This window comes from Bos indicus, chromosome 7, assembly GCF_029378745.1.
Source record: "Bos indicus isolate NIAB-ARS_2022 breed Sahiwal x Tharparkar chromosome 7, NIAB-ARS_B.indTharparkar_mat_pri_1.0, whole genome shotgun sequence".
Classification (NCBI taxonomy): Eukaryota; Metazoa; Chordata; class Mammalia; order Artiodactyla; family Bovidae; genus Bos; species Bos indicus.
Genome location: NC_091766.1, coordinates 40,173,202 through 40,192,567, shown reverse-complemented (window position 1 = coordinate 40,192,567; position 19,366 = coordinate 40,173,202). Strand labels below are relative to the sequence as shown.

The window sequence follows — 19,366 nt, the reverse complement described above, 5'->3', positions numbered from 1 at the left end:
CCTCCTGAGAAGAAGTGGAAGTTTCTTCTCTGGGGAAGGAGTAGAGGCAGAACGTTTTTGGGAAGAAGCAGATAGAAGGAGGCTTCTGATTAGTCTTTCTCTCTTTGAATTGGTATAGCCTGGTCACCCTTCTGTACCCCAAGGTTATGGGGGTTCAGGTTCCTCTATAGACCCTCCAGAGCCACCTCCCAGTTTTGATCTCACCCAACCAAGTGTAGCCCTTAGACTGACAATCTGCATGGCTTCTTTGATGCAAGGAGGTGGTATATTCAGGGAGTCTTAGATATAGGGTCTGGCTTCTGTAATTATGCACTGGGCAGAATAGGCTGGAAGTTCCTGTCCAGTTCTGGGCTTCCCTGTGTCTAGGACCCTGAATACTTCTGGGGCTGTGGAATTAAAGGGACAGAGAGGCCATAAACTAGAACAGTGCCATAAGAGCCCCTATAGGACAGCAGCAGGGCCCAAGCACCTGCCCCTTAAAGGTATGGTCTTTCCTTCTTCCATTAGCTTCATTGGCTAATTGGCTTAGAAACTGCCAGAGGGCAAGGGATGTGCCGTCTACATCTGTCCTGGATATCCATCCACAAACCCTGGTTTTTACACCTCACTGCCTTATCCTGCTGGTTCTACTCATTCTGTCCACCCAGCCTCTGATCTCCTCATCAGAACATAACATTTGCAAGAAAACCTGGGGCTCTGGGACCAGGGGTCTGATAGAAATGCCTGAGGCAAGGAGACAGCTGTTACACTGCCTACCCTGGCCTGAGGGGCCTTCCTCCCCTTTCCTGAGTCCCACTAACCCTTCCCTGGTGGAGTAGCCCCCACCCCAAACTTGACACCCCAGGCAGAACCTACCAGCCTTTTTGCTGCCAGTGGCACCACTGTCCTGATGTTCAAGAAGTGTGTGTTCCATAAACAGATTATGAAATCTTTGGTAACTGGATCGCTTTTATTTTGTTTTAATCATATCTCCCTTATAGACTAGTTCAGTGTTGGCCCATAGGACCATAAAATACATTTTAGGAAAACAAAACAAAATAAAAAATATATATAAATACAAAATAAAATAATACATTTTGGACCTAAAAAGATCCTGAAGCACTTCTTTGAACCCCTGATAATTTGACCCTCTCACTAACTGCCCCACCCCTATCACACTACTTCCCTCTGCTGAGGTTTTGAGGCCTCTCACGTTAGAGTCCTTCCTGTCCAGGCTGTGAGCTCTCTCTCAAGCACATTTCTTTTACCTCCATCCACACCCCAGCATATTATTGGTTTATGTCTGGTGCAGTTGCAAAAATTGAAATAAAGGAACATGATTCAGTTACCACCCCACAAACAGTAGGAGTGAACGCAGGGATCTAATGGCACCAAGGGATGAGCAGGCTTAGAAAGCATGGCTGTCTCCCATAACCCAGGTTTTGCTCAACCCCCATTTTTGTTTTTTGGCTTTTTAAAAAATATTTATTTATTTGCCTGCATCAGTCTTGGTTGTAGCATGCAGGACCTTTGCTGTGTCATGCATTGTGGTACACCAGCTCAGTAGTTGTGGAGTGTGGACTCAGTTGCTCTGGGGCGTGTGACATCTGAGGCCCCCAACCAGGGATCAAACACAAGTCCCCTGCACTGCAAGGTGGACACTTAACCACTGGACCACCAGGGAAGTCCCTCCATCCCCATTTTTGTTTCACTGCTTAGTAGCAGCTAGTCAATGGTGTCAACCAAAGTCTGGTGCTCTGAGCCTAGCTGAACCCACCTGGACATCTGCCTCTCTTGGCTTCCTTCCCCAGCCACTGCTGCCAGGAGAGAAACTTGTGAGGGGACAGAAGGAAAATGCACAGGGAGTTTGTCTTAGCTCTGAGTGTTCCTCTCAGCTTCACCGATGGACACCATGGTCTCAGGAGTGGACAGAGGCAGGAAGGCAAGTAAGGAGGGTTCTGAGTGCCCTAGAAAGGGCATAGGAATCTGGCAGGGGTAGGATGGCAGCTTTGCAAGAGCTCCTCCCTCAAATCCTTGATCTGAGGGAACAGCCTTCCTATCCAGCAGGGCACTGACTTTGTGTCCTGAGGGCACGGCCACAGGCCTCTCTAGGGAACTGCTTCCTTCTGTCAGCCATTCTGGGCTGTGGCTCAGAACTGTGAGGTCTCTACTCACAGACACACCCCTAGCTCAACCTGTGGGTGGATTGCTAAGTCATACTTCTAAGCCTCAGGCCACCCTGATGGCCTCCCTACCCCCATTTGCACAAATCTAACATGCTAACCGCTCACTCAGGAGTCCTGTCCCAAACCACAACTTCTTAAGGGGCTATTCCATTCAGAACAGAATTCTCTGGTTGTTCAGTATGGCCCAGTGCTGTGATTATGCGTTGAATGAAGGAATTCACTAATGAATAATATGAATCATGGGTATTCAAAGAATATCATTAGAATCCAAACTCTCCAAACAGCAAGGCTTTCTTACAATATCATCTCCAGTGCAGCTTGACTCACCCAGTTTCCATCAGTGTTCCAGCCTTGCCTCCCTTCCTCCCAAGGCCATCCAGAACTCAGAGACCTGGACGTGCCTGCCCTGGGTACCATGATGAATTATGCAGGATATCCAAGCAGCCACAGCCTGGTCAGATGGGAACTAATGACAAAGGCCAACAGGAAGGCCCAGCCCTGGCCTGGTATTTTTTTTCTCCTCTAACTTTCTGGAAATGTTCACAGATCAGTGTGGCATCAAAAGCATAATCAAGGACATAGGCTCATTCACAACTGTGTCTTTCTAGACTCTCCTTGCCCCAAACTGCCACACAGTACAAAGGGAACCACACAACCTCATCTCAAAGCAAACAGCCAGGGAGGAGGGGGTCAGCCTTTCAGCTGTCTATGCCAAAGGCCTGTCCCTCCAGGTCCTTTTACTCCACAGTGCCAGAGTCAGGATAGGGAAGAGACCCAGGAAGCCCGAGCTCTCTGCACCGCAGCCAAGGCAGAGAAGAAGCTGGGCCTGTATTAAGGAAAAGCAAGGCTGACCCACTGGTCATACTCACTCTGTCCAGCCAGGACCTCTGGACTCTGACAGGGAGAAGACGGTGCTAGGGCATGGTGGACAAGCCTGAGTCTTGAACCCAGAAGGTAGAGACAAACCAGAATTGTAACATTAGAAGGCATTCTGGGGACTTCCCTGCCATTCTGGTGCTTAGGACTCTGTGCTTCCAATGCAGGAGCTTGCAACTTCCATCCCTGGTCAGGGAACTAAGATCCCATATGCCACGTGGCACAGCAAAAAAACCACCACCAACAGCAAAGTCCTGCTGTATAGCACAGGGAACTATATTCAATAACCTCTAATATACTGTATTGGAAAAGAATATATATAAGTATATATGTGTAACTGAATCACTTTGCTGTATGCCTCAAACTAACACAATATTGTAAATCAACTATACTTTGAAAAAAAACAACAAGGCATTCTAGAGGTCCTCCATTCTAACCCCATATCCCAGGGTTCAGTAAACTTTTCTTGTAAAGTGTCAGACAGTAAATATTTTAGACCTTTCTGGCCACAGTCTCTGTCTAAATATTCACCTTTGTTTTCTTGTTTTATAACCCCTTTAAAATTTAAGAATTGCTCTTTGCTATTGAGCCTTACGAAAAGAAACCAAGGGCCAGATTTGCCAACCCCTGTGTGGTCAAGCCCATGCTCTACTGCCTCTCGGATACCTCTGACAAAGTGGTTTCCAGTGTCTGTGTGACAAATGCTTGCCTCCTCACCATAAATTGGAATATAATCATCTGCCATTGTATGGGATTCTTCAGCCTAAAAAGGCTGATGTGAGTTTCCATGGATAAGTCTTCTGAAATCAGAATCCTGAGAAAAATGCCCTGGCAGCCACCTTCATTGCTGAGCCCTAGCTCCTGAGTGCCCTCCACAGCTCTGTTTTCCCAGTGCCCCGGGACAATGACACCGAGGCCCTGTGTGTGCCAAGTGATCTGCTCCAAGTACCCACAGCCCCCAGCTGAGTTCAAGAGAAGGCTAGCAGTCCTCTGTGAATAGGAGAGTGTGCCTGGTTGCTGAGGGTGTACAGGTTGCAAGAGGGCTTAAAACCAAGCCGCCTGTATACCCTGGAAAATATCAGCTAGGTTTCACTACATGATGGAAATTAAACAAAGTCCCTCTCTCAGGTGCCGCTTAGATTTGAGGGGAGGTAATTCAGAAGAGAAGCAAAATAAAATAGGTACTGAATTAGGACTTCATTCAGCTAGGTATTCTTGATAATGGGTGTCCACTATATGTTTAAGTCACTTTGGTTCCTTCAGGATGCTCCCTCTAGCCTCCTCTCACCATCTTCTTTCACTCATTCCTCCTTGCTCTTTCTCCAGCTCTCCTTCCCACCTGGGCTCTGCTCCCTGGGGCAAACAGGAACTTGCTTTCATAAGCAGGCCCCTCTTCTCTTGGTCTGCTCCCCAGCTCTTTGCCAACCCCCTTCCATGTGCAGGGGAGAACCTGAATTCAGGGATGGGGAAGTATTCCAGCCTTGAAACTCAATTCCAGTTCCTGTTGTACGTATTACCCACTGTGGCATCTCAGTCATTACTTCCAGGATGGCTCTCAGATTGTATATGGGAGCTCACATGTTTGTTTTCTAACAAATAGACAACATGGATATGTGTCCCACCTTACACAGGGAAGACCTGGGTTTCTACTCCTGCCCTCTCCAGAATAAAGGCTCTCAGAACCACTAGGATAACAGAGAATTCCCTGTCAGTTTGGTGGTTAGGATTCTGCACCTCCACTTCAGTGGGAAGGAGTTTGATCCCTGCTCTGGACCCTGCTTGTTGAGGGCAAAAAAAAAAAGTAGGATGACATATGATGGGTTATTTTTCCCCTCAGGGTTCCAATCACTTGAACATACTTGAAGTAAGAGAGAATAGGAGATAAGGGAGAGTTTCTTCTGAGACTTATCTACTACAGGAAAGTAATACAGTGGTAGGTGATAAAAACACAAAAATAACTCCAGTGGGCACTGTTCTAACCATTTTACAACTAATCCAATTTTATACCAACCCATGAAGTAGGTGCTAGGCTTCCCTGGTGGTTCAAACAGTAAAGAGTTTGCTTGCAATGCAGGAGACCTGAGTTCAATCCCTGGGTTGGGAAAATCCACTGGAGAAGGGAATGGCAACCCACTCCAGGATTCTTGCCTGGAGAATTCCATGGACAGAGGAACCTGGCAGGCTACAGCCCATGGCATCACAAAGAGTCAGACACGACTGAGGGACTAACACACACATGATGTGTGTGCTACTATCATCTTTATGTTGCATGTGGGAAAACTGCAGCATAGGGATGTTAGTAACTAACCCAAGGTCATACAGAAAATGAGTAACAGAGTTGGGGTCTGAACACAGGCTGGTGCTGATAGCTCACTGTGAAACGTGCAGCTTCAGGACCAGGAACCAGGCTTGATCACTCAAGAGCTTTTGTGTAGCAGAGTTTTATTAAAGCATAAAAAGGGACAGAGAAAGCTGACATAGACATCAGAAGGGGGACGAGAGTGCCCCCACTTGCTAGTATTATCAAGGCCTTATGTACCTTTACCAGACCCATTTTCACAACATACATCTTAAATTAACAAGATTAGAACTAACAACAGAAAGGTCTCACCAGACCCGCTCCCATAATATACATTTTAAGATGACAGGATTAGTCAAAAGGTTCTCAAGAAGAAGAAACATGTCCTTGAGCAAGATAAATTGTTATATTGACTAAGACAAAGCAATGTAGAAAAAATTGTTGGTCCTTTTCTCCTTAAGAGCCCCAGACCCCTTTCTCCTTCTCGAGGGCTCGGGACCCCTCTCTTCTCCTCCTCCTCCTCCTCAGGAACCCCGGACTTCTTATCAGCCTGCCTAGGAATTGACTCTCAGTGCCATCCTCTGCAGAGAAGGCAATGGCACCCCACTCCAGTACTCTTGCCTGGAAAATCCATGGAAGGAGGAGCCTGGTAAGCTGCAGTCCATGGGGTTGTTGAGTCGGACACGACTGAGCAACTTCACTTTCACTTTTCACTTTCATGCATTGGAGAAGGAAATGGCAACCCACTCCAGTGTTCTTGCCTGGAGAATCCCAGGGACGGGGGGCGCAGAGTCAGACACGACTGAAGTGACTTAGCAGCAGCAGCAGCAGCCATCCTCTAGGAAGAGTCTCCTTCAGGAGTTTATGCCTAAGCAGAGACCTGAAGCTTAATTAGGCATTATACCTACGTGAAGCAGCGAAGTGCAAGCCTTCTAGGTGAGTGAACATGTCCAAAGACAGAGGCAACAGCCTGGTAAGAGTGTGTCAGACCTTCATTTCAGGTAAATGGTACTGGTAGCTGAAGGATGCACTGAAATGAGTGCAAATGACCCTTCAGAAAATGTTTTGTCCATTTGGAAGCTGATAGGGTAAAATATAGGCTGGAAGAAACAGAAATAGAGAAGACCTAGATTTGAGGAGATAAAAATCAGCAGGACATGATCCTAGCAATTTGTTGGGTTTCCTTTATTTACTTTGCAGATATATAGGGAGTATTAGCTGTATATTCAGCACTATGATGGAGCTGTGTGCACAATGTTGAATAGTGCATTTATCATTCTTACTCTGTGTTCAAGCTCAGGCCCAGAGAGGAAGAGCATGGGATCCAGGGTTGGCTGAAGTTTCTGTTAGGGCAAGTGGAGTTCCTCACACCAAAGTGACCAATTAGTGAGGTCACTTTGCAATCACTCCAGTGGGTCTTGAACAGCATCTTATTGAAGCAGAACATATCAGAGTGATATGAATGCCTGAAGGAAAAGAACAATTTCCCCAAATTTTGTTTCTGTCATGTATGTGGAAGCCTGTATTGGATCAATATGTGCAATGTACTTCTTACTGAGGGCCAAGTTAAACAAACAAACCCTGTAAACCTTGGGTGACAGATGACCAAACGTCTATAATTCTGTAACTCCTTGAAGGACCCTATCATGCCTTACTCATTTTCTGTTGTTATTGTTCTTATAATGTGGACAGATGAAAGTGGGTGGATAAATGGATGCAAGGGTTATTCATGAATATGATGGATGAATGCAAAGGCAGAGGGATGGATGAAAAATGAATGGTTATTTGGGTAAGTGAAGTCGCTCAGTCGTGTCCGACTCTTTGCGACCCCATGGATTGTAGCCTACCAGGCTTCTCCGTCCATGCGATTTTCCAGGCAAGAGTACTGGAGTGGGTTGCCATTGCCTTCTCCAGGGGATCTTCCCCACCCAGGGATCAAGACCGGGTCTCCCGCTTTGTAGGCAGACTTTTTAACCGTCTGAGCCACCAGGGAAGTCGCATGCATGGAGAGTAGATGCTGAACGGAAGGATTATAGATGGAGATGAAAAGATCCACAGACGAAGTCAGTGTAGGGTATGCCGAGTCTAAGGTGTCTGAGGGCAGGTAGCAAGAAAGGGGTGAATTGATCTGAGAAGGAAAGTTGGAAGCACCCGGGTTTTTATGCGAGATTCTTCCACTTCACGGCCACTCAGGGGCACAGCGAACTCAATCCCGCCAGGTTCCTACAGACCACACCCTCGAGCGCGGGAGCCTCGGAGGAGTCCTCCCTACCACAAAAGACTCTGGGTAGACCGGGGTCGGAAATACAGGAGAGCACCAGAGCTTGGTCGCCGCACTTACGGCCCTTTTGGGTGCATGCGGGGACGGGCTTTCCTGAGCAGCTGCTGGACCCTCTGGGTCTGGCTGATTAGAGAAATCGTGGCTTAAATTGATTCTCTCGCCGCCTCCACCCATTCTGACCAGGCAGTTTTTTCTATGTGGTAGCTGAATGGGCGGCCGGTGCTCTTGCCTGGCGCGTTTCCGGGGGCACCATAGAGACGTGGTCCTCCGCCTGCCCAGTCCGCCGTCTCCCGCGTGTTAGCGTGCTTACGTCATTTTCGGTTGCCTCCGACGGAGTGAGGAGGGCCGGCTTCTGAGGGGAACGCCGCCGGGTCGCGTACACCCGGAGGCAGGCGAGAAGCGTGGAGTGGTCTGAGTTTGAACGCTGGGTCTCGAAGGGAAGTGGGGGGCCGCAGCCTGGTTCTTTTCCCACTGCCTTCAGAGGGCAGCTGTGAGTTCAGGGAGCGCCCGAGAGAAGGAAGCAAGGCTTCTCTGAGAGCCTGAGGAGGGAGAGCAGAGTTGGGGACAGCTTTGAATCACCAGCGTAGCTTGGAGGCATGTCCGCATGTGCGTCCCCTGCTCCTCGGCTCTGAACTGACGACGCATCCACACCAACCGGCCGCGCGTTAAGATGGCTGGCAGTGCCACTACTCCTAATCCCTTGCAGACACTTCAGGAGGAAGCCGTGTGTGCCATCTGCCTGGATTACTTCAAGGATCCCGTGTCCATCGGCTGTGGTCATAACTTTTGCCGTGGGTGTGTGACCCAGCTGTGGGGCAAGGAAGATAATGAGCAAGACAGGGAGGAAGAGGAAGATGAATGGGAGGAGGACGAGGACGACGAGGAGGCAGTAGGGGCCATCGGTGGATGGGGCAACTCCATTCGGGAGGTTTTATACCAGGGGAATGCTGACGAGGAGTTGTTCCAGGACCAAGAGGATGATGAACCCTGGGTCGGTGACGGTGGCATAAGGGACAGCATGGATTATGTGTGGGACCAGGAGGAAGATACGAACTACTACCTGGGAGGCTTGAGACATGACCTGAGAATTAACGTCTACCTGCAAGAGGAGGAGATTTTGGAAGAATACGATGAGGACGACGAAGAGCTGTACCCTGACACTCACCTGGCCCCGCCTCCAGCCCCTCCACGGCAGTTCACCTGCCCCCAATGCCGAAAGAGCTTTAAGCGTCGCAGCTTTCGTCCCAACTTGCAACTGGCGAACATGGTCCAGATAATTCGCCAGATGTGTCCCACTCCTAATCGAGAGAGCCGGGTGAATGATCAGGACATCTGCTCCAAACACCAGGAAGCTCTGAAACTTTACTGTGAGGTGGACAAAGAGGCCATCTGTGTGATATGTCGAGAATCCAGGAGCCACAAACAGCATAGTGTGGTGCCATTAGACGAAGCGGTGCACGAGTACAAGGTGAGCAGCATGGGAGAATGTGGGGATTTGAAGGAAGTGGAGGAGAAACCAGGGCAGCTGGGTACTTTGTAGCTGAGCCTCTTTTTTTGTGAGGGATGAGGCACAGGGTGAAGAGAGATGGACATATGTGGAGAAAAGAAACATTGGCGGAGGCTAACTGGCTTCCCCAGAGGAAACTGAGTAAAGACTAAAGACAGTAATCAGGAGTTGACCACTGTCCTTACTCCCTTTCAGTTTGCCCAAGTGTAAGGGGGTACAAGTGACAGACTCCTCCCCACTCCCCGACTTAATTTCCCTCTTATGTAAGTACTGAGTCTATACCTGACCAAGACTCTAGGACCCTTAATACACAGGAATGGAAAGCCATATGCTTGTAAATAACTAGACATTTAGGACATCAGCACAAGCAGTGTCAAAACTGAGGACTAATTGGTAGACCAAAAAGCCAGGGTGTGGTTCCTGCTAATAAGAGCAGCTGGACATACCTGCCTAGTAAAGTCTGGAGTTATGTTGCTACCTTCAGTGGGGCCCATTTCCCCTGTAGAGAAAGGCAGAGGACATAAACATCAGAATAAACCTGCCCCGATCATTTTCCTTACCTGTTACTTTATCATAGCGGAAGAAGTTAAGGATTTAGGATCAGATGACCTGGCTCTAAAACTTACTGTCTAATCTTGGGCAAGCCTCAACCTCTTAGCTTTACTTTTCTCCTAAGCTTGTTAAAATTAAAAGAGATCTTATATGAAAGTATTTTATAAACTATAAAGCACTAAACAGATGTTTCTTTGGCTTTCCTCTAGTTTCCTCTAATTTTTATGGGTTCTGATATGGTTAAAACCTTGATTTCTAGTTCTGATCTGAGTATTAGAGAATTATCTCAGTGACAGCATGAAGACTGTCAAAAAGCCTAAATGGATATGACTCCTAGCAGTACCCAAAGGAGAGAAAGGTTGTCTTCAGGTCCCTAAAAGTCTTAGTAGCAGTTGCTCATGTCTCAGTAGTGCTTTACAGTTTATAAAGTGTATTTTCTCATATTCTACAGCAGTGGTTTTCAAACTGTGGGTTTTGACCAATTAGTGGGTCTTAAATGGGTCAATGCCCAGCATTATTTTTAAATGAAATGAGAAAATATCGAGTGCACGGGAGCATAGTAAGGGTAAGTATTGTTTTATGAAACTTTTAAATTATACGTACACAGGTGTATACTTGGGCCACAAAACATATCGCTTACTCTGGGTTGCAGTCAAAACACAAACAGAACCCTGCCCTACAGGTATTATATATTAGATATTATCATCCCTCACCCCCCCCACCCCACCCCCGCCCCGTTTCACAGTAACTGTTGGTAAGTACACAGTTAAGACACAAATCTTCATTACAAACCATTGCTAATTCCATCATATTAATATGATTTAAGGATTAAACCCTAGTATCTGCTTTCCCCCCAGGGTAATAATTAAGTTTGCCTATAGAAGAAACTGTGTCCTGTACTTCTGGGGTTTAGTACCTAACGCTAAGGAGAAGAGGTAACCTTTCATTCCTCTGCTAGGATTTCCTGAAAAGAATTTTTGAACCAAAATTTTAATTGAAAGCCAATTTAGACAAGAGAAAAAGAGGTGATCTCTTTATCTTGGGAAGCCAGCTAACACTCATTTGAAACCTCGGAAGTTACTTATAAAGCACACTTGTAAGTATAAACAGCACAATCAAGTTAAATTGGAAATAATCCCTTTCAAAATATATACTATTTAAAAGAGTATAAAACTTTCTTTTTTCAAACATATACCAGAACTTAGATTGATGGTGTTACCAAACACAGGAATTACACTGAAGAGGTAATAATTGTGTAGGCCTTCTTTATATGGTTTATAGTTTTGGTTTTTATTGGTAAACATGCATCTTACAGTAGCATGATTTAGAGCCTTATGATACAAAGTTCTCACAATAATAGTTAACGTTATATGGAACTGTTTTTGTATAATGCTTTATTTAATTTGCTATACATTAGCCACCACACAGTTCTGGTTACATTAAATTCTCTCAGTTCAGTTCAGTCGCTCAGTCGTGTCCAACTCTTTGCGACCCCATGAATTGCAGCACACCAGGCCTCCCTGTCCATCACCATCTCCCAATTCACCAAAATTATAATCTCCTTTGGAGGTGATCAAGCTTTTTTAGTTTTAGGGGCTACAGTAGGAAGTTGTTACTCATAGACTCAAGGAACAGGTTAGTGATTTTCAGAAATAGAAAAGAAAGCATTCTCTCCCCCTCCCTTCACACATTATATCAGCATTGCAGGGTATGAGGAAAGTTATAGTTTATGAAATCATACTTAATATTGTAATGTTAAAAAGAAAAAAGATTTAATTTTTCATAATATAAGAAATAAATTGGAAAGAGCTCCTTGGCTGGTGGGAATACAAAGACAGACCAAGAAGTATTCAGAGTAAAGCCTATCTATAATCAGTGAGGTATATAACAAACTGTATACGCAGAGATGTTTGTTGTGGATATGGTACCATTCATACTGCTATTCCTTAAAGTTTAATTTTGTATAAGAGGCTTTTTTAGCTCTGAAACACTTACTTATTTACATCTTCCATTTTGTTCACCCCATGAGTTAAGAGTTCGTCTTGACTCTTCAAGCTAGAATCAGAGGATTATGAAAGTAAGATCGTTTAGATTGACCAAGGGTACTGTTAAATGGTGTCAGGTTTTAGCCAGCAGATGGGTGTATAAAAAGAAAATGAACAAAGATGTCACTTGTTGAGGCTCAGGCATAACTGGATGCCTGTATTGCCCTGCCACCCAGCTGCCGCGGGTAAAATCATTCATCGCTCTACAAGAGGGACCAGAGGCTTCCATCATCAGTACTCCTGTTTTTCTGTTTTTTTCCTTAAGGTAGCTAAAGGTGGCAGCCAAAACATTTTTTGAGGCTTTTATCAAGTATGTATTCATGAATGATGCAGAAGATAGGGTCAGCTTCTTCGGCTGAGTTATCTGAAAGTGTTGAGCAGTGATACATGCCAAACACTGTTAAAAGTTATGCCACTAAAACAGTGAAGTATTCTGCAAAGCACAGTTCTCTGCAGTTTTAAGATTGGACAGTATTGGAATATTAATAAGAATCTTCAAAGGCCATGAATGCCTACCTAATACTAAATAACTCTTTTAATTGCAAAGGAGAAAAAAATGGAGAAACTAGTGAAACCTTGCATTCCAAGTGCTGCCATAACTTTGAGAGGAAATTGAGGAATTCCAGAATTTCTTCATCAACTTCTGCATCTGAATTCATTGACTGAGCCTAGCAAACATCAGGTTTAAAAAAAAAAAACAAAAAACAAACATCAGCTCATCCTTCTTTGCTGTTAGTTGAGATTAATCTACTGATGAAGAAAATTGTACTTTGCTTTGTTCGGAGTAAGGCTTTAAAAACTCTGGATGTGCTATTTTCACTAAGCCTAGCACTAAAGACAGTATTTTTGAAGTTGTATGAAATGAAATTGGTTGGAAGAAAAAAATTAGAGAAGTATATGTTTTAGATATGGGTCTTTGTCAAAAATTGAAGAAAACTGGTGAGATGTACCGTAGCAGTCATCACCAAGCATTGACTTCATCAGCCTGCCCATAATCTACTGGAAATCTTAAACCTTGCTGTCAGCATAACTGTTGTGAAAAGTAGTCCATCTGATCCCAGTTTGCCTTGGTTTTCAAAAATCTGAATGCTGTTCAGAGTATTTTCTGTCATGCACTGAGTTTCCTTGATCAGAAAACTTGGTTCACCTGAATTTATGGACAGAACAACTAACTTGGGACACCAATGATAAAGAATCTGTACTTTAAAACTTTAAGCAGAATTTAACACATTGAAGCTTAAAATACATTGACCCTGAAATGTCAAGGAACAGACACCAACATCACTGCTTGTTATGAAATGAGCACTTTAAGCACTTGCCAAAAATCTCTACAAATAGCACACTCATGTGAAAAATGTCAATTTTCTTGGCTAATCTTTCGAGAACCAGATTCGTGAATGTTATTTCCAGGGGAAAAAAAGGGAAAATGTAAAACTATTTTGGGTGATGTTTTGTTGACCTCTTAAAACCTACCTGTGGTAGCTTTGGGAAGAATGTCTCATGTTTCACACTTAATGTTCAGTTCTCACTGGAAGAACTTCAAGAGTTTGTGGAACTCAAAGTTGGATTGTTTTGACTAGAAATTTTCACATTTTAATCCTTCATTATTCCATTTTTCTCCTTGTATCTTAAAAGCTTTTTTTTTTTTTTAAATTGGTATAACTAACTGTGGGAGAAAACACTGCAAGAGTGTTGTCAAAGCAGCTTGTGTTTTGTTGCATTTTCTACACCATCCAGGAAAGAAAAGGCTTAACAGTGACATGGTTATTATATCATTTGAATAAATTTTTGCCTTCCAAAATTTACCATTGCTTTGATTAATTTTAGTCATGAAACTTAAGTTTGTAATTTTAAATAACATTGAAGGAAGGAGAATGTGAGGTGTTAAGATATGTGGGGGGGAAAGGGATTATAAAACATGTGTGGGTTACAAAAACATTGAGAAAAATTGATACATATCCAAATCCATCAGATGCTCATCTGTTTATTGAATGTCTTCCCTACTAGGTTCAGCTGTTGACTGCTGTATCACAAGTCAGACTGTTTAAACTTGCTCCTCTCTACTGTGGCTGTACCCTGGACCTCTTCTTCACACAGACTTGCTACACACCTGAAATCCTGAACTCCAGTTGTACCATGACCTCTCATTCCAGTACAGTTAAACACACTCCAGTTATACATGCCCTTCATCTTATGGAGGCCAGTGTTCCACTGACTCCTAATTTTTTCCTTTCCCAATTTATCAGACACTTGCTAGCCTTACTTACTATCCTTCTGACCCTGTACCTCATGATTAGTCTTGGCATGAAGAACTGATCCATGTTGTGTTCTAGACCAGGGTTTTCTCAACTTCAGCACTCTTGTCATTTTGAGTGAGATAATTCTTTGCTTTGGGGGGTGGGGGATAGTCTATGCATTTGAGGATGCTTAGCAGCATCTATAGGAGAAGGCAATGGCACCCCACTCCACTACTCTTGCCTGGAAAATCCCATGGACGGAGGAGCCTGGTAGGCTGCAGTCCATGGGGTCGCAAAGAGTTGGACACGACTGAGCGACTTCACTTTCACTTTTCACTTTCATGCATTGGAGAAGGAAATGGCACCCCACTCCAGTGTTCTTGTCTGGAGAATCCCAGGGACGGGGGAGCCTGTTGGGCTGCCGTCTATGGGGTCACACAGACTCGGACACGACTGAAGCAACTTAGCAGCAGCAGCATCTATGGATCCTACCTACAAGATGTATGTAGCACTCCTCCACCAGTTGTGACAACCACAAATGTCTCAGACATTGCCAGATGTCTTGGAGGGAGTGGTGCAAAAGTATCCCTGCTTAAGAATCACTGCTTTAGTCTCAGAAAAGTTAGTCCTGTCTGCAGACCTGCCATTACTAGTCTCACTTAGGCCGTATAGTCAGTACCTGGCAGGGGGGTTTAAAAGTGTTCAGGGAAGAATAGCCTCACCCAGCTGGAATTTTATTAAATGCAGTCATAGCATCAGTGGATTAACTAAGACCCCTACTTCTCCCAGTTCTTGGCATACAGGTAACAGGGTCAACAGGCCTTTTTTTAAACTGAGTTGCCTATATCACTGCCATCAAGGACTAAGATAAAGCAGTATATGAAATAAGATCTAGAAACAATGAATAATAAAAGGCATTCACTTCATCTGTTCCTTAGTTTCAGCAGAGCCATACGGCAGTATTTAAGTATTCAGAACTATGACCAGAGCCTCTGTTCCTGTCAGAGTGGGAGTAGCCCTGGACTGATCCATCAGCCCTTAAAGCACTTCTTTAAAACCTAAGGCTCCTCTGCCATTGCCCATCAACCTCTGGTCCCTGTGCCATGCCTCCTGAAGCCTTTATAGGACCTAAAGATTCTATGCTGCTTCCCACCCCTTATCCCTGACCCCCTTTGGAAGCTATCCTATAACAGTGAAATTATCACAGATAGTTATTGACCAACAAATTTGGGTTACAAAGAGGAGACAGGGACAGTAGCCCTCTATACCAGCTCTAAGGACTTTATGCAATGATGGAAGTGTTCTAAATCTGTGCTATGCAATATGATAGAGGAAACACTGACTACATAGGACTTCTGAGCTCTTGCAACATGATTAGTACAACTCATTTATTTTAGTTACATATGGCTGGTGGTGGTTTAGTTGCTAAGTCGTGTCTGACTCTTGTGGCCCCATGGACTGTAGCCTGCCAGGCTCCTCTGTCCATGGGATTCTCCAGGTAAGAATACTGAAGTGGGTTGCCATTTCCTTCTCCAGGGGATCTTCCTGACCTAGGAACTGAACCCAGGTCTCCTGCAGTGCAGACAGATTCTTTACTGAATGAGCTATAAGGGAATCAAATCATGTTGGACTATATAGTTCTATACAAAAACAGGTTGAATTTTGATCCTTCCTAGGACTCTCAAGCGGAGAAGGCAATGGCACCCCACTCCAGTACTCTTGCCTGGAAAATCCCATGGACGGAGGAGCCTGGAAGGCTGCAGTCACTGAGGATCGGACATCACTGAGTGACTTCACTTTCACCTTTTAACTTTCATGCATTGGAGAAGGAAATGGCAACCCACTCCAGTGTTCTTGCCTGGAGAATCCCAGGGACGGGGGAGCCTGGTGGGCTGCTGTCTATGGGGTTGCACAGAGTCGGACATGACTGAAGCGACTTAGCAGCAGCAGCAGCAGCAGGACTCTCAAGAGTAGTAAAGTCCAAAGGGAAGATGAAAAGACAATTTTCTTTTCTCAATCAGGAGAGAGGCTGTAAGGTTATATTTTTAGGTATAAAAGGAGAAAAGGCGATTTGTTTGTTTAAACCTGACCAAAATGGTCTTGAGCCAGTTACACCTGTGATCCATATAGATCACATGTGGGAGATGTGACAGAGGAGAATTCTAATGGAAAGTAGCTAAAAACTATTACCCACTTTCCCAAAAGAGCTGGGGCTAGAACCTCAAAACAGGACAAGTTTAAGTATAAATAAGCTTTTATTTGGTTTAACTTTTAAATGATAGTGTCTGCCCACAAATCAGAGCCCTCAGAGAATCTTGGACTTGGGGCAACAGCTCACCTGTGCATGTGGGAAGTATAGGTGGAGATGCCACAAGGCTCCTGTTATCAGGAGACCTGCTACTCTTCTCCCCAACTCTCCTGCTTCCAAAGAAGGGGAAAAATGGATACCTTAGGGATTTGAATTAGAAATAGCCTTAAAGAACAAGGAGGCTTATTCCTCCTAGCTGCATTCAGGCTGAGACCTTCCTTGCCTTTTCCCCCATCCTAAAAGATTCAGATCCAGAGTTGGTCAGGGCCTTCTGGTCAACAGTTCCACTTGGCATCAAGCAGGGCCCTGCAAAGTTAAAGGAGGATCCAGGTGGTCTGCAAGAGGATCCCTGGAGGTCACACCCCTTTTTTGACTACCATTTCCTAGGTGTGTAAAATCCCTTCTCTCCCTCTATAGCAAAGGATGGAATTTCTCAGCACGCTCTGGCTATTTAACCCAAGTGTGAGCAGGGAAAGGTTACATGGGCTGAGGGCTGTCTGCTTCGTAGCCCTCATATCTTGTAGTAAGCTAGTTAGCCTCAAGTTTCCATTCCAGCACAATCTCCTGACCCTGGTTCATATGAAATTCTCTTCCTGGTAAAAAGCTGAGAACAAGCACCCTGGGTCACATTTTGTTTCTCCCTTCCATCGAGTGCTGTTTTAAATCCTTTAACAAAGCAAAGAAGTTTGCCTTTTGCTGGCATTTCTTACGTTTTGCCTGGAATATAGCCACTTGCCCAGATCATGCCCACTTTCATAGCCTGTGACTCTGCACATCTGGTAAAGCAGGGGTCCCAAACAGGGCCACATAGTAGGAGTTGAGTGATGAGAGAAACCAAAACCACCTCCCCACCCTGCCCCCGTCTGTAACAAAACTGTCTTCCATGAAATGTTCCCTGGTGCCAAAAAGGTTGGGGACCACTGTGCTAAAGCACCCAGAGCCTGGGGAATGCCAGTCCATCTCTCAGGAAAGACCCACAGGATATCTTAGCAGCTTTCTGGGAGACTGTTAGACTTCAGATTTCTGCCTTAGATGGACAGGGGACCTTTCAAGAGATTAAAAAATGGCATGTGATTTCAAGATCTATTCCCAACATTGATTTAATGCCACATCCCTGCCTCTGACTAGGAAGAATGGAACAAAACCTGTAATTATAGTCTCACATTTCCCTGTCTTCAGCCTTTTTTAACTTAATTCTTTAGGCCTCAATCATTACATAGCTTCTGTATACAGAACCTGACTCTAGACCCTGGAATGGAGGAAGCAGGGTAGAGATGGACTGGAAGAGATGTTCAACCCCTCACTCATAAGACCTTCGGTAAATCTTCTATTCCTTCCTTTATAAGAGTCTCATGATCCTCCAGGAGGCCCTCTTCAGCTTCTGAATTCTAACTTTTTTCTAGTCTTACTCCTCCAACCTAGCCTCCACTTTGACAACAAATGCCTTTCAGTAAGATCAAGGGTAGGCAGGAGAGGGATGAGATAATCTTTAAGAGACTGTCCTGAGCTTCAGGACAAAATCACTAGGGTGAACTGCCCACCTTGGATTTCATTCTGCCTTCTCTCTTGAAATAATCATGCTCAAACTTGTGCATGCAAACAATGCACAAGTTTGCACATTTCCTCCCAAGCTGATCCCTCTGCCTAGAATGTCCTGCCTTTAACTACTTGTTCGTAAGTACTCAGCCTGTGAGGCTGACCACCAAAGTTAGAATCTTCCACATGTGAAACCCTCTACCTGGTGCTGGGAATGCAAAACGTGAGCAGAAACAGCCTAATCCCTATCCTTACAGCACTCACAGGAGAGGCTGGCAGAATTTAAGAGACCCAACACACACTGCACCACTAGTAGGACAGCATTAAATAAAGGAGCCTGACATACACCTGAGGGTCACAGAGGGCCTCCCAGATGTGGCAACTTGAGCTGAGACTTGAAGGAAGCTTAGATTTAACTAAGGTTGGGGTGGGGGGGGGGAGGGGGTTGGTAATAAGACATGGTGGGCCTTCCAGACAGAACAACGCATATTCTGTATGGGAGAGAATTGATGGATGAGTTGGAGGAGCAAGGGAGGGCCAATGTAGTCATAACAATGGAGTATGGGGTATGCCAGAGCCAACCACACTAAGTCTGTGGAAGGACAGTAAAACAAAAGGAAGCCATCTGCCCAGGGCTGGCAGTCAGGAGGCCCTCTGGTCCCGGCCATACACCTTTTCCTTAAGGTCCTCACCTCAGCATTCAAGGGAAGACCTCTCCTACCTCTTGAATGCTGGCAGGAGGGGATGGAGAAGCCTCTGCTCCTGGAGATCATGAGCATCAAATAAGAAGTCTGAAGGACCCTTTCCAGCTATGTGGGTCCTAGGGGCTTCCTTCAGGAAATGAATGGTGAGACAGACTTACTTAGAAGAGCATCTCCAATTTCTTCTGTGGGATTCTTACCTTGTGTGGACTAGAGGTGGTGCCCATGGGGACAAGGGAAAGATGGGGCTGCCCAGGGGCTAAGACAATAAGTAGGTGAGACAGCAGTAAGCTCAGAGCCAGGACTGGTTCTACCTACAGGGTGTGGGCTGCCTCGAAAAGTGGGAGGATACCTTGGAGGAGAGCTGAGTCTTCCCTAAAGGGCAGATGAGAGCCTCCAGCAGCCTTCCACCTCCCTGAGGTTGAAGAAGAAATGCCCTGAATGAGAAGGAAGAGGTCTGGCCGGGGTAGTAAATAGACTTTGTTGAGAAAGGTGCAGCTGATTCTCAAACTGTCCAGCAGCTGAGGGACACCACCCTGCTGGAAGGGGGCAGGATCTCTCTGCTAACCAAAACAACCTACAGCCTCCTCAACAGGAGTGAGGAGTCCAAGCAGATCCCTAACCAGGGCAAAGTGAGGGCTTCCATGCCAGGGGTCCCCAACATCTGGGATCTAAGCCTGATGATCTGAGGCAGAGTTGATGTAATAATAATAGAAATAAAGTACACAATAAATGCAATGTGTTTGAATTATCCTAAAACTACTCACCCCCACGTCCATGGAAAAACTGTCTTCCACAAAACTGGTCCCTGGTGTCAAAAAGGTTGGGAACCACTGTAGCAGGGAGCCACAGAGTGCCC

At 45.3% G+C, this 19,366-nt stretch overlaps 1 protein-coding gene across 4 annotated transcripts; it reads left to right on the top strand.

The window, feature by feature from the left end:
- Positions 1-28: 28 nt before the first annotated feature.
- TRIM52 (tripartite motif containing 52) lies at positions 29-16,965 on the top strand. Of its 4 annotated transcripts, none has more exons than XM_070793377.1 (2): positions 29-9,089; positions 15,639-16,965. In XM_070793377.1, the coding sequence occupies exons 1-2, from the start codon at positions 8,292-8,294 to the stop codon at positions 15,747-15,749; spliced, it is 909 nt and encodes a 302-aa protein (XP_070649478.1). In that variant the 5' UTR covers positions 29-8,291; the 3' UTR covers positions 15,750-16,965. The 4 variants fall into 4 exon arrangements, with proteins under 4 accessions (XP_070649478.1, XP_019820350.2, XP_019820351.2 ...); XM_019964791.2 differs by lacking the exon at positions 15,639-16,965 and adding an exon at positions 13,733-15,632; XM_019964792.2 differs by lacking the exon at positions 15,639-16,965 and adding an exon at positions 12,273-13,531.
- The last annotated feature ends 2,401 nt before the right edge of the window (positions 16,966-19,366 follow it).

Excerpts from the sequence above, each read along its gene's own strand:
- TRIM52 (XM_019964791.2), top strand. The coding sequence starts at position 8,292 with ATGGCTGGCAGTGCCACTACTCCTAATCCCTTGCAGACACTTCAGGAG. Across the intron at positions 9,090-13,732 it reads AAGCGGTGCACGAGTACAAG|GTTCAGCTGTTGACTGCTGT; the intron begins GTGAGCAGCATG and ends CTTCCCTACTAG.